The 15,382-nt window shown below is 36.7% G+C and overlaps 1 protein-coding gene across 1 annotated transcript in view; it reads right to left on the bottom strand.

Annotated features, from left to right (window-relative positions):
• LOC127434803 (potassium voltage-gated channel subfamily H member 2-like) overlaps positions 1-12,309 on the bottom strand; it is a 250,796-nt gene extending 238,487 nt beyond the window's left edge. The window contains exon 1 of the mRNA XM_051687789.1: positions 11,681-12,309. Within this exon, the coding sequence (XP_051543749.1) occupies positions 11,681-11,756 (76 nt within the window). The 5' untranslated portion in view covers positions 11,757-12,309. The remainder of the gene's footprint in view (positions 1-11,680) is intronic.
• Positions 12,310-15,382: the final 3,073 nt, after the last annotated feature.

Below are 15,382 nucleotides of genomic sequence, written 5' to 3'. Positions count from 1 at the left end.
ACTGGTAAGGGTGTTGATCCACTTTGCATTGGGACACTTATGACTCAATCATCTGCAACATGGTAATGTGCTTGCACGTTTAAACACAGCTGTTATTAATTTACAACATCACTGTATAAATGACACTGTTGTGCGTTTTCGTGGTAGATATTAAAATGTACCGTGTTATTTTGAAAGATAGCTAATTGACATAAATGAAGAAAAAAAATATACAAAGGAGTGTATTTTTCGTTTTTATAACAACTCTAATATTTAAAAGATTATTTTCCTTTAATTGTCATTATGCATGAAAGATATTACAAACAACAACTGTTTAAAAAACAAGGCTTTGACTTCATAGTTTAGTTTTACACTTGTGCTTGTCTTCTAATGACTTGAGAGACATCAGAAGACTTGATGACATTACCGGTATGAGAACATATAGCCCCTTTCACACATGCAACCTGGTCAACTGCAGTAAAATCATTGAATTGCCTTAAATGTAAATGTACCACATCTGCTTTTTACACATGCAATGGTTTGTCATTTTTCAGTTTTGCGACCATTCACACGTCAGCACCAAAATGCCGTTAAACTCTGAGATTTTATCAGTCAGATGTCTTTGTGCATTAAGGCTGGATTACACCACACCACTTCTGAACAGAATCTAGAAATTCTAGGTATCACACACGACTATGTAAATGGCTACAGACAAATATTGGGCATTGCACACAAGGGTTGGGCGATAGGACGATGTAATCGTACACCAATACAACGATATCTTACAAATATCCCGATGATGATTGCGACACTCATTGACAGACGATGATCGACAATGTCGGGAAATAGCAAAACCATGGATCTGGGAAGATGCCAAATATATTAAATAGTAGCCCAGGTTGTGAAACTAGCACCAGCCTAATGTGAAGAGGCTGAATCCAGATTGAAAGCTCCTCGTCCAAATGCAGGAATTTCATTCAAGTGTCATTTTGCTCATCTACCCGCGGGCGGGCGACTTGTAAGACGTCTCGGAGTAACACATGACAAGAAATGCTGTTAGACACAAAGACACACGCTTGAAGAAACTTTATTATATTTTTACGAGTTCACATGTTCATGTAATCTTTGAATGGAAGAGAAGGTATACATATTTGGCTTGCTGTCCATGATGGAGGGCTTGAGACTCAACCCGAAAGGTGATGAAGATGGCGATTGTTACCATGGACAGCGAGCCAGAGATATGCTAGTTCACGAGATGGCATAGATTGCTAGATTCTCTATAAGAATCCATCCCCCCAAAGAGTTAGTATTAAATAGAAGCTGCGATGCTATGGTGGCATTAATGAAATTATGTAACACTGGTTGACTTAAGAGGTGTAGTGCTTGTCGAGAGAAAGCAGTGACAGTCTTTCAGCAAAGTGAGCTCCTGCGTGAGCTGTTCAGTGCTGAAATGGTGGGGGGTTGTTAAAGAACTAGCAGTGGATGGGTTTGTGAATGAAAACACATGACAATGAAATGAGCCGTTCGAAAGGAAGGGCTCGCGCTGCGATCCGAACAGGAGCTAACGGTATATATGTGAGAGTGGGTTTGCTCACAGCAAGGCCCAGCTGGTAATCGAACGGGGACCCACACAGCACTGGATAATGATAGAGACGGCGAGCCATTAATAGGGTCATTTAATGAGATACTGTGGATTGGCCCTGCTGGTTTCTTATAAGAAACTGACCTCCCCCAAAATAAGTATTTAGGAAGTATTTAACGAATATAAGCCACGTGGACGTTGGATGATGATGTTATAGATGGAGTGCTTGTAGTGACCTTTAGTGCTGTAAGGTCCTGCGAGAGCTCTCCGGTGCTAAGGGGGGGGGCTTCGATTGATGTTGGTTGGCAGTGGATGCATTTGTAAGTATGCATGCCTTTACCTCCAGACGTGGAGGGCTCACGCTGCAATCTGAACGGGAGCTTGCGGTGCAAATGAGAGAGGGTTCTTGCTCACAGCATTCAAACGGGCGAGCCCAGCAAGCAATCGAACAGGGACCCACACTGCATTCGATAGGAAGAACCCCTCTGCACTTTGAAAGGGCGAACCCATGATACAAATAAAGAAATTGAGAAATTATGAGAAATTGAGGAGTCAAATGAGTGTCAATTGTTGACATGCAGTAAGGGTATAGACTATAGAGCTATAAATGTGGATAGCATATCTCAGATCATTTGATTTTGTCGGAATTTGATGAGAAATGTTTGAGTTCATATTGAGATTTCTGACTTTTGACTGCAGACTTTGGTAACTACAGCTCAGTTTGAGACACTGTTGAGATCTCTTCTGAAACTCTTGAGCAGACGCTCTCTATTTAATCCCATTGCTGTCTAGTAGGAGAAACAATGAATATTAAAGAGATCTTATTTGTGAACCTTCTTGCTTTTGGGAACAGTGTGTGTTGAGCTTCTATCCAGAATGAACCAACACTGACCAAAAATAGACATTTCACAGTGGAAGGAGGAAAGATTGACTAAGCGAAACTGAGGCGTGGAGAGAGAAAGAATGAATGAAAAGAGAAAAGAGAAAACCCTTGAAGCATTATAATTAAACACTCTTAAGATCTCAACTGTCTCTTTAAACGGAGGTTTAAACTAATCTCCACCGCATTTGTGTTGAGGTCTAATTACATTCAAAGCCCAATCAATCAAAACTTTAGAAAGCAAAGTTCACCAAAACAAACTTTGATGTTGGCTTAACAAAGCCTTACCTGAAATGTAAAAAGTATGACAGTTTCAAGGGGTTGGATGGATGGATGGATGGATGGATGGATGTGAACTATCCATGTAAATGTATCTTCCTCAAACTTCAAACTCAAGACTGATTCATGTATAATGCTTTTCAGACTCAAAGAGAGGCAAGAACAGTTGAATGGAAGAAAGTGAACTTGTCTCTTTCTTTCATCTGGGAAAAATGAGGAAGCCGCATCTCCTGAGAAAACAGCACAATGCATTTAGCAAAGAGGAATACCTGAAAGAAGACAGCAAATCCTCTTTGTGCAGCTTTAACGAGGTGGTGAGAGAAGCCAGTTAAATGTATGTGTGTGTTTGAAGGTTTTATTCAGGTGTTGAATTCTTGGCAGCTTGACTTGCAGAACTAACCTGAGAAAAGTGTTAGAATAGTACAATAGACTGGTATACACAAGCTCACACCAATACAACAGCCATATGTGCATATATGCAGATATATGCAAAACAGCACACAGGCAAAGGTGCTCAAAAGCTAACAGCATGTTGTCATATGTGTGAGTTGTGCGGGTGAGTGGTACAACCAAAATCTCATATTGTGGTATGAGTAATGTTATACTACAGCAATCAGAAATTTCGCAATGAATTTAGTTTTGCTGGAAATTCAAAGAAAAAGTTTATATTTTAGTAATGATGTGGTAATGTATTTTAGATAATCCAGTGAATTAAATACATTAAAAATATTGCATCTCATTTGATATATATTTTTCTCTTTATTCAGAAATTGGTGGATGCATATCAAAAATATAAGCTTTGTTTATACATTAATTTATTGTAAATAATAAGTCTCAGCAACCAAAAACAACTAAATTCCACTTCACATTGTGTTAAAACTAGACATGGGAATTGTAGGGAATTTTACGATTCGGATTCCTTAACGGTTTCATTAATGATTCTTTTAGTACTATTGATGTAGAAATTTACATATTAGAAATACACATACATATGGATTTACAGCCCTCAGCAGCTTGTTATGAGACCATTTCATATTTTAAGAGAACAGATTCTTACAAATGGTGTTTTTAATTAAGATGTTTTACTCCATACCACTAATTACAACAAAACTCATAACATTGTCATATCACTAACCATCCAGTAATCAGCCTACTCTGAGTTCTTGGTTCATTTTAAGTTGGACATGATGAAATGAATGAATTGTGGTTCAAATTTTTGATTCACTAAAAAGAAGGCTGAGTAGTTTCAGAAGATCTGGTTCAAAAGTAATTTGTTTGCATATCAGACTATGTATGTTTCAGTATTCTTTAAAAAATAAATCTTGACTTGTTTGGGACGTTTCCCACTCTGGGTTTTCGCATTACTCCTGTTTCTTCTTTGCTGCTGTGTGTAAATAACTTTAAGCAGTCCTGCACACTGATAGCCATGCAGATATATCTACTGCAGTATTAACACTATAGCAACATTCCACCGTTGACATATTTCTACAGCTATATGGTACATATCATGATACCACCCAGCTCTAATGAGAGTGTAGGTGTTTGTGTATTAAAAAAAACTAAACAAGAAAAGGGTGACAGAATGAAAAACAGAATGAGGAAGAATGGACATCCATACCACAGTAAAATTTAATCACACCAACTCCCCTGACGAGTGCCGAATAAACTATGATCTCACCTGCTCTCCATTACACAGAGAGACATTGGGAGAAAGAGATGGGCACAGCAACAACTCAGCATCCCAGAATACTGGCAAAAGTAGACCATGACAACTCAGAAGTGATGTGACAGTAAAGGCAGGCGATGGAAAAACATGACTTAATATAGAAAACTATATATACTCAAACTTAACGCTGAGCAAAGTTCAGTGAGGGTGTGGAAATGTGGCTCTGCACCTCAAACTCTGTTCTGATGATTCTGTTTTCTAGCAGATATTTTGTTCCAGTAATAAAATTACAATGAAATTAAAGAATAGGAAGAGAAAGATCAACAGAAAGAATAACAGAGAAAAGAGAGCCAAAGAAACATAAAGAGATGGACATACAGACGGATGGATGAAAAGTATTTATGAACTCAAACTCATGACAAAATAATCTGAGCTATGCTATCCTCGCTCATTCTGTAGCTGTCGGATGGATGGATGGATGGGCATGCTACAGATGGATGGATGGGCATGCTGGTGGATGGATGGATGGGCATGTTGGATGGATGGATGGGCATGCTGGCGGATGGATGGATGATAGGCATGCTGGCGGATGGATGGATGGATGGATGGATGGGCATACTGATGGATGGATGGATGGATGGATGGGCATGCTGGTGGATAGATGGATGGATGGATGGATAGGCATGCTGGCGGATGGATGGATGATGGATGGGCATGCTGGTGGATGGATGGATGGGTGAATGGATGGGCATGCTGGCAGATGGATGGATGGATGGATGGGCATGTTGTCGGAAGGATGGGCATGCTGGTGGATGGATGGATGGATGGATGGATGGGCATGCTGGTGGATAGATGGATGGATGGATGGATAGGCATGCTGGCGGATGGATGGATGATGGATGGGCATGCTGGTGGATGGATGGATGGATGGGTGAATGGATGGGCATGCTGGCAGATGGATGGATGGATGGATGGGCATGTTGTCGGAAGGATGGGCATGCTGGTGGATGGATGGATGGATGGATGGATGGATGGATGGATGGATGGATGGGCATGCTGATGGATGGATGGATGGATGGATGGGCATGCTGGCAGATGGATGGATGGATGGGTGATGGATGGATGGATGGGCATGTTGGCGGATGGATGGATGGGTGTGTTGGCGGATGGATGGATGGATGGATGGGCATGCTGGCGGATGGATGGATGGATGGATAGGCATGCTGGATGGGCATGGATGGATGGATGATGGATGGGCATGCTGGTGGATGGATGGATGGATGGATGAATGGATGGGCATGCTGGCAGATGGATGGATGGATGGATGGGCATGTTGTCGGAAGGATGGGCATGCTGGTGGATGGATGGATGGATGGATGGGCATACTGACGGATGGATGGATGGATGGGCATGCTGGCAGATGGATGGATGGGTGGATGGGCATGGATGGATGGGCATGCTGGCTGGATGGATGGATGGGCATGCTGGCAGATGGATGGATGGATGGGCATGCTGGCGGATGGATAGATGGATGGATGGATGAATGGATGGATGGATGGGCATGCTGGCGGATGGATGGACGGATGGACGGACGGACGGACGGACGGACAGACAGACAGATAGATAGATAGATAGATAGATAGATAGAGGGCCATACAAAGTGTGATGTGATGAAATCATACTCGTAGGAGGGCTCTCCAGGGGAAATCAGTCTCAGTGTGCTTCAGCAGTTGCCACAGTGATGGTCGTGTTTGCTGTTATTCTCTCCTGGTCTCATGGCTCTATAAATGATTGTTTGGAATCAGGTTTAGTACTGACCTTACAGTTTAGCCACACCAGAGAGACTGTGCCAGAGATTTCAGGTAGAAAAGACATATTAGCTCTAAATTGAGTTGTGGGTTATTTTATTTTAGTTTGGTGTATTGTTTGTTGTTATTGTTCTCATCTGACATCCTCTACTGAACACTGGAGAGAAAATGCTCTCAAATGTTCAGTTTTTTATTTCCGGGTGAGATATCATTAACGTGTTTGCTCACGATGGAAGGAACGCAGTGTTCTTTTTTTAAACCTGTCCTAAGTATGCACAGACTTTAAGGTAATAAAAATACACATTCAAAGGATCCAGAGAGAAACACTAAAGGAGATAGACCAGTGAATGTTTTTATTGACTTCCATTAGTTCCCCTTCATAAATGGCAATGCAATGACCATGCACATTGAAATGGACTTTTGAAGTGTACGTGCTCTTCTGTACCACCAAAGCACTTTTCAGAACCTTGCCATGAGTTTTGATGGATAGTAATAAATTATTAATAGCACCCAAGGGAAAGATGATGGCATCATGAAAGAGGTTGGGTAGTGGTAAGGTTAAGATGGAAAGTGAAAACATATTGATTGCTGTAACTTTTGAGCAAATGATGCGAACCAAACTTGATTCATAACACTATTTAGAACCCTTTCAAAAAAAAAATGTGATGCTTTGAGCATTCATTACCAACGAATTCCATATTAAATATTCAACAGCAATATGGGATGATTTATAGTAAGAGTATGACACATTAATATCTGATCATTTTTAATAAGGTTTCTATTATCTATGTGTAATAAACACCCATGTAATATTAATAAATCAGCATTAAATTATTGATTAGGATATTATATGCTAATATTATTCACATGGACTTAAGACAGAATTCATTACTAAAGCACAAGTAGTCTAAAAGATTATTGTAATAAATGGCATATGGTTGTCAGTTTTACAATTATTAAAACAACCTTCATATTTCTATGGGTATTAATGTCCAACTGTCCCACAATGGAGCTGCTGCATCTATACAGATCTGTCATGCCATCATTTTCCTTTCTTTTTTATTCTTTTAGAAATGTTACTCATTTATGTTGACTTGTGCACTATTTGTTCAGCACAAAAATATCATAAACTGTTTGATTGCTTCAAGAAACAAAACAGTTTCACTCTGAGACAGAATGAAATAGAGAGTGATTGGTATTTTTGAAGGCCAATAAGATTTCCGAGGATGCTAGATTAAAAGGATTTGTGTCAGTGACTTCCACTCTGAATCTCCATACCTGTAAGGTCAAGTGATTCCAGGATGAAAACAATGCCGAAATAGCAAATTAGGAACTCAAGATCACTTGTAAGCATAAACAAGTTCATTCAATTAAAATCTAAAAAGCATCTGTTTATCTGAAAAGAGCAACTGGATGGGAGTAGTAAAAAGGGTGTTGGTGATTTGGATTTGGCACATTAATTATATTATTAATGTTAGTTATTCCTATCGATAATTTGGGCACAAAAAATATTATATTATGCATGTGATGAATAAAACATTTCTATTTGCATATGTGTTACGTGCGTGCGCGAAACGGGGTCTGCACGAGCAAAATTGTATTTTGAGCACACAAAAAGTTATTTCGCATGCGCAAGATGATATTTTGATTGCAAAAAAAAATAATAATAAAATGTTCTGCACGCGTAAGATTAAATTGAGCGCACAAAAAGTTATTTTGCAACTGGATAGGAGTAGTAAAAAGGGTGTTGGTGATTTGGATTTGGCACATTAATTATATTATTAATTTGAGTTATTCCCATTGATAACTTGGGCACAAAAAATATTGTATTATGCATGTGATAAAACATCTCCTGTAAGAATTTCATAAGCAATGATACATTTACTTGAATAACTGTATAAGGGTATATATACAGTATAGATAATCATATGAGTCATTTATGAGTTTTAGCCTTTATTGATCATTTTAATTACACTGTAAAAAAATTGACGTAAAATCAACAGTAACTTACTGGCAACAAATAACCAGCAAGCTGCTGTATTCCATACCACAGTAAAATTACTGTAAAACTATCTACAGTAGTTTACAGCATATTGTATAATGATTTACAGTATGTGCCGTACTGTAAAATGAATTACGGTAGTTGTTTGTATGATGTATATTCAAATATAGTTTATTAGCTGTACAGTAAAATGAATTACAGTAATTGTTTGTATGTTTTATATTAAATTGCAGTGTCCATACCGTAGAATTAACCAGAGTAAGCACAGTTTTAGCTTACAGAGATAGAGTAACTAACTGCTATCTATTACAAAGTAAAAAAAAGAATGAAACAATAGAGGCCTTTTTGCAAACAGAACATTTATTACACAATGACAACTCCAATATCACATAAATGTTACTCATAAAGGTAAATTATGACTACACACACAGAAGTCCAAAAATTTCAATATTAAGTTCACCAGATGTCCAAATGACTGAAATATCACTCTCCAATTGTTTGTCTGTCCAGACCTAGAGAACACAAATATAAAAATCAATTCATATTATGTAACTTCAGTCTTGTTTTTATATCAGCATGACATTTAAGCTACAAGGGAGAGAATACACTCTCAACAACCAAGGATGTGCATCATTCAGAAAGGATTTAGATGGAAGTTACTTACATACATATCAAATAAAATTCAGAGCAAAACATTTACACATGTTATATTTGTACATGACATAACTTTATTTTACATGGAAGGATCAAGCAAAGTGGCCGGTATAACTTTATTTAACTTTTATAAATAAATAAAAACGGGGGCGTCAAACGAGTTGCGCACATTCGACCGGTGTAAAAACACCATTTGTTCACAGACAAGGTCATTTGGTTACTTATAGTACTTCAAAACTTGTGAGTGCTTACTTCAATACTAAACAGAATGGCCATTATAACTAAAGCTAGTATCTGTCTGAGAACATAAACTTTACCGTTACAAAGCTGCTTGTCAAAAATGACATGCAAAAATGCAAATATGATTATTAACTGCTAAAAGATGTTTTGTGCTATTTTTGGTGCTCACCTGGTTCAGTCGAAAATAGATCGCTTTGCTTCTGCTCCTCTCAAGGCCGAAGTGACGAGGAGTCGAGTGCAGTCTCAATGTTCATATGTTGCCAGGTGAGTTCTTATACAATTCTATTTTTTATGGGATTGTTTGAGTAAGTCCAATGCAGAGAAGACATCTCCTGGGTTTAGTCTTTTTGATAATAGATAGCTAAATAATAAAACACATTTCCCCTCTAAATTGTGTATGTGCAGGTTTGAGATTGGGCCAGTTCTCATGCAATTTAACAGTAAATTACTGCAATTATTTTCCAGCTCATTTTTTCCTAAAGAATACAGCTCGTTTGGCAGTAACATACACTGTAAAAAAAAAAATCCTGTTGTTTAAAAAGAAAATAAACATTTGGCAGTGGTGGTTGCCAGAATAATTCTGTAAAAAATACAGTAAAAATTTAAACAACTTTACAGAACAACTTTACATTTTACAGTTTAAAGCTGTTGTAATTTACAATAAATAAATAAATAAATTATATATATATATATATATATATATATATATATATATATATATATATATATATATATATATTATTATTATTATTATTATTATTATTATTATTATTATTAATTCTTTTTTATTATTTCTTTTTTTTAAACCAGTAAATCCAACAGCACTTTTCTGCTGAATTAGCAAGACCATGCTGGCATTAAAAAAACAAAAAAAAAAAAAAACAAATCCTGTTAAATATACGGTAAAAAACTGGCAGCTGTGGTTGCCGGAAATTCACTGTAAACAAAAAAACGGTAACTTTGTTTCAGGCTTTACGGGATGTAATTTTGATGCCTGTATATTTTATGGTGCAGTACCATCATTTATATTATTAAATAATAAACTTACTATATTAACCTTCTGAAACTGTCAAAATCTGCTTTTCACTTTATAATGTATTGTTAATCACCGTAGTAATTACAGAAGAGCACATGATGACATGAAGTTCATCAATAGAGGTCCTTCCAGAAGTAATGACCAATAAACATGTAGAGACAGTGCTCAGTGTCACTCACACAAACACATGTGAAATTAAACACATGTGAAATTAAAATAATGCAGTAAACATGAACTAAACTACATCAAATATAACACAGAACACCCCAATGTACATAACTGATATTACACATAAGAATAAACATAACTATTCCCATAAAATATAATGAAATGTGATGGGTCATGCAGGGAATTCTGGGAATGCCCGATTATTGTTTTGTACCGTAATTTTAAAAATAACTCTCGTTTTACCGTTAATTATACGGGAAAATCATACTTTTTACATCTGTTTTTTTTTTACAACATTTTACTGTAAAACTACATGTATTGTCTTTTAAAATATATTTAAAATGTTTACCGTATATTTTAAGGTAACTACTTGTTAACCAATTTATGTTTTTTTTACTGTAGCATTTTTACAATCTTTCAACGTTAAAATTAAGGACATTTTTTTACAGTGTACTGTAAACAGTATCTACAGTAAGGCACTGTGGAATATACAGCCATAATACTGTAAAAACAACAAAACTGACAGCAACATACTGTAAACAGTGTCTACAGTAAGTTGCAGTTGGAAATACAGTAAAAATACTGTCAAAACAACAAAAATAACTTACAGTGAAGTGAATGACAGCAATTTTCCATATATTTTGTTGTTAAACTCTTTCTATACCTTACATTGCAGTCATTCATAAACATAGAGTACACTCCCAAATATACTAAAGACTGTTTCATTATTTGGGCGTACCTATTTAAGAACTAATTTAAATGTATTGAAGTGTTTTAAATGTTATAATCCAACTAAAACTTCATTGTCCTCAAGTTTTCATCAATATTTTAACATCTAAGGCATATGCACTTAAATAATTTGAGTGCAAGTGAATTCATGTGAATCCATTTTTTAGATATATTATTAGTAACTCCATATGGATGGTTTCCATAGAGCGGATTATTAAATATTTATAAGATATATCATTTCTCATGTGCCTTGTCTCAGTCGTGTGGCATTGCCAGTGTCCTTGCAGGATAATGCACGTCACAAAAAATGACAAAGAAAAACTACAAAAATACAGTTTTGCACATCTACAGGACATAACACTGCTGCAAAATGTTTCATTATTATATTATGTTTACTATTGTAAGTGTTATTATTTAACACTGATGCTATTATGCATGGCACACCTGTTTCATTAGCGACCCTAAAAAAGTACAGTGATGTATCAGCTAATGCCATGCCATGCCACACTTGGATTTATTCTATGGGGCTTAATGAATAGCATATGCAGGTGGCATGGTATTCTCATTATGCATACGAATAAAATAGAGATGTGAACATTATGCAAGTACAATAACACATTGTGAGATTTCATATTAAGTCTATAAACACACACTTACTTTGACTTTCGAATTTCCTGATGATCGTGTCCAGGAAAGTGTTCTGTGGCGCGACGTGTCCCCGTCGCACCGGCATCCTCGCGCGCTCTGACTACTTGGCGACATTTGGGACGGTGAACTCTGTGGACGGTGACTGAAACGCTCTGGAGATTAGGCACCCTAATTTCACCATAGTTTCGTATGCGGGTATTCCTTTATCAAATGAAAGCTTTCTTCTTGACTTATAGGCGAAACAAAGGCTTAGAAGAACAAAAGAAGCGATCGAGACGTTTCTACTGACGCGTTTTTGCTCCAGATGTCTCGGGCTCCTGTAAACAATGAATGCGCGCTATCTCAGCATATAAACTTAATAACTGTACCGAGCAGGGTCACGGAACTGTGCAGTACGTTTAAATGCCAAATTAGCGTTTTCTAGCACTTTAATAAATATCGCAATTAAAAAAGCGTAAAACTATGGGTAAATAACGAAGAAACGTTGTGACAAAAATAAACGCGCTGTGGCATATAATGTAGTCCGTTCATTCCGTGGTCAAAGGTACCGTTTGGATTTGCATTCGCAGGTGGAGCGGACCAGTCGAACCCTCGATGTCGTCATCATGCCCTGGGCTTTAGTGGAAACGGACAGACAGGCGTTGAGATACTTCCAGAACATCCCGAAGAGCATCGAAAATGATAACTGAGGCGTGCGCTCGCGCTTTGTTTTCTACCTTCAGTGGTCTCGATCTGTCAGACTGTACATGATACGTCACCGCCGATGCAAGAGTCACTGACGTGGGGTTTCCCTGTACCGTCACTTGCACTCAGACAAAACGCTCTCCTTGTGGATATGACAGCGATCTTATGGATTTTACGCGGATATTTCCAATGCAATAACACTGCTTAAAATGTGCAACTTCACCCTGATTTGCATGAGAAACAAAAGGAGAGTGGCGGTTTAAGAATTTAAAGCGATGTCTAGTTGCATGTGTTACGTGCGTGCACGAAACGGGGTTTGTGCCACAATTCTGCACGAGCAAAATTATATTTTGAGCGCACAAAATTTTTCTGCGCGTGCAACATGGAATTTTGAGCGCACAAAAAATTATTTTGCACGCGCAAGATCATATTTTGAGTGAATAATAAAAAAAGAATTATTATTCTGCACGCACAAGATGAAACTGAATTCTGCACGCGCAAGATGACATTTTGAGCGCACAAAAAGTCAGTTTTGTAAAGCAATGTATCTTCTTGCAAAGATAAATTCATTCTGAGCAAACGAAAATCAATTTTGCGCTTAAATAACGTTTATCTGAATGTGAATTTGCTCAGAATTCTTACATTTTGCTTTCACCTCCTACCCACTCTGCGTGCAAAATACCTTTTTGCATGCTCAAAATATCATCTTGCGCACGCAGAACATATTTTGTGTGCTCAAAATATAATTGTGCGTTACATTGTAATTTTGTCACATTTAACTCCATAGTTTACGGGCTTCACAAGGGGGCGCGCGGCGCTTTTTTCCCATATTTAGTCAGGAGCGCGTGGCTGTCTTTGAAGCATCCCAGCAGTGAGATTTTCCAGCCTCCTCCCAATCAGTCCATCCCACTGTCTCTCTTATTCACTTTCTGTATATAACCATGCACTTGGATGACCATACGAAAAAGTGTTCAAGAACTGTCCACCAAATGCACAAGAAAAAAAAAAAAAGGTTTAGTTGCTTATACTGTAATGCAAGAAAGAAATATAATTTTCATTAAAAATAAGAAATTACATTATGAATAAATACACCCTTTTTATGCCCATTTTTCTAATTGTGACATTATTTTCATGAAAAATTAAAAGAATATTCCGGGTTCAATACAAGTTAAGCTCAATCGACAGCATTTGTGGCATAATGTTGATTATCCCAAACATTAACTTTGATTTGTCGCATCTTTTCTTTAAAAAAGCACAAATGTGTGTTCCAGTGAGACACTTACAATGGAAGTCAATGGGGTCAATCTGTAAACATTAAAATACTCACTGTTTCAAAAGTATAGACACAAGACATAAACAATATGTGTGTTAACATGATTTTACTGTGATAAAATCACTTACTAACCACATCTGTGGAAAGTTATAGACAATTTTACAGCTTTGTTGCCATGACAACGTAACGCCGTAAACTCTAAAACAGTAAAAACTTTAACAACATTCACAGCTCAAATAATACACAAGTTTTAACTAAAGAATTAATGTGTGTTTATAATATTATAAGATTCACAATTCTGCGATTAAACCCTCCAAAAAATTGGCCCCATTGACTTCCATTGTAAGTGTCTCACTGGAACAGATTACGAGTAGAAATTGTTTTGAGGAAATAAACAATACACTGAGCTTAACATGTTTTTAACCTGGAATATTCCTTTAAGCCATTCCATTTTTCAGCTGCCTACTGCAATGCAAGTAATGCAGTTTTTTACTAAAATTTATCAACAGTATAACATTTTGAATAAAGAAAAAATATTTTAGCCTTTTTTTTTTCACATTTACTCATTTAAATTTCCTAAGAAATTTCCATTGAATTTAATTGTGTAATCTTTAACAAAATTAAATTAATAAATCTTAAAATATTTTGTTTTTAAATTTTTATTTTGTTAAAGATTACTCAATAAAGTTTATTGAAACTGTGTTATAAAATTAAAATGTGTAAATCTTAAAATTATTTATTGAGTGTATTTTATGCCAGTTGTTTTGCATGGTAACATTGCTTTCATGATAATTAAGCACCCAATTTTCAGCTGCCTACTGTAATGCAAGAAGAAAAAAAATCATTCTCATTATTGTAATGCAAAAAAATGATATATTATTCAAATTGTAAAGTACATATGCTAACACGCGCCAGCAACACCTAGCAATGTGCTAAAACATGCTAAAAACATGCTAGTATCATGCTAACTCATGCTAGCAACACCTAGCAAAGAACTATAACATGCTAAAAACATGCTAGCATCATGCTAACATATGCTAACACATGCTAGTAACACCTAGTGAAGTGCTAAAACATGCTAGCAACATGTTAGCATCATGATAACACATGCTAGAAACACCTAGTGAAGTGCTAAAACATGCTAGAAACATGCTAGCATAATGCTAACACATGATAGCAACACCTAGCAAAGTGCTAAAACCTGCTATTAACATGCTAGAATCATGCTAACATATGCTATCAATGCCTAGCAAAGTGCTAAAACATGCTAAAAACATGCTAGCATCATGCTAACACATGCTAGAAAAACCTAGCCATGTGTTAAAATATGATAGCAATGTTTAGCATCATTTTAGTAGCCCATTTGACTCATGCTGTCAAGGAGCCTTTTGAGTATCACACCGGTAACTTCCTAGCAACCAGATGAAACACCCTAGCAACCACGGAACAACACCAATATCTCTGTACCAGAACATCCTACTGTCATGTGGGTGGCCTCTTTCAACTTGGGGCAGTTGGTGGGACATTGTGGTGAGAAATTTTGCCACGGCAAGCACCACTCACATTTTCTTCATGAAATGTACCTATCTAGTAGTATTTGCTATCCTAATTCTAATTAAAAAAAATAAATAAATAAATAAATAAAAAATAAAAAATAATAATAATTGTGTCTGGACAGAATGATTTATTCTGCCAGAATGACTTATTGCACTACAGTAATGAGAATAGGCTTTTTACCTTCATTAGGATAACAA

The sequence above is a fragment of the Myxocyprinus asiaticus genome, chromosome 44 (assembly GCF_019703515.2).
Source record: "Myxocyprinus asiaticus isolate MX2 ecotype Aquarium Trade chromosome 44, UBuf_Myxa_2, whole genome shotgun sequence".
Taxonomy (NCBI): Eukaryota; Metazoa; Chordata; class Actinopteri; order Cypriniformes; family Catostomidae; genus Myxocyprinus; species Myxocyprinus asiaticus.
This window is presented reverse-complemented; position numbering and strand designations above follow the sequence as displayed.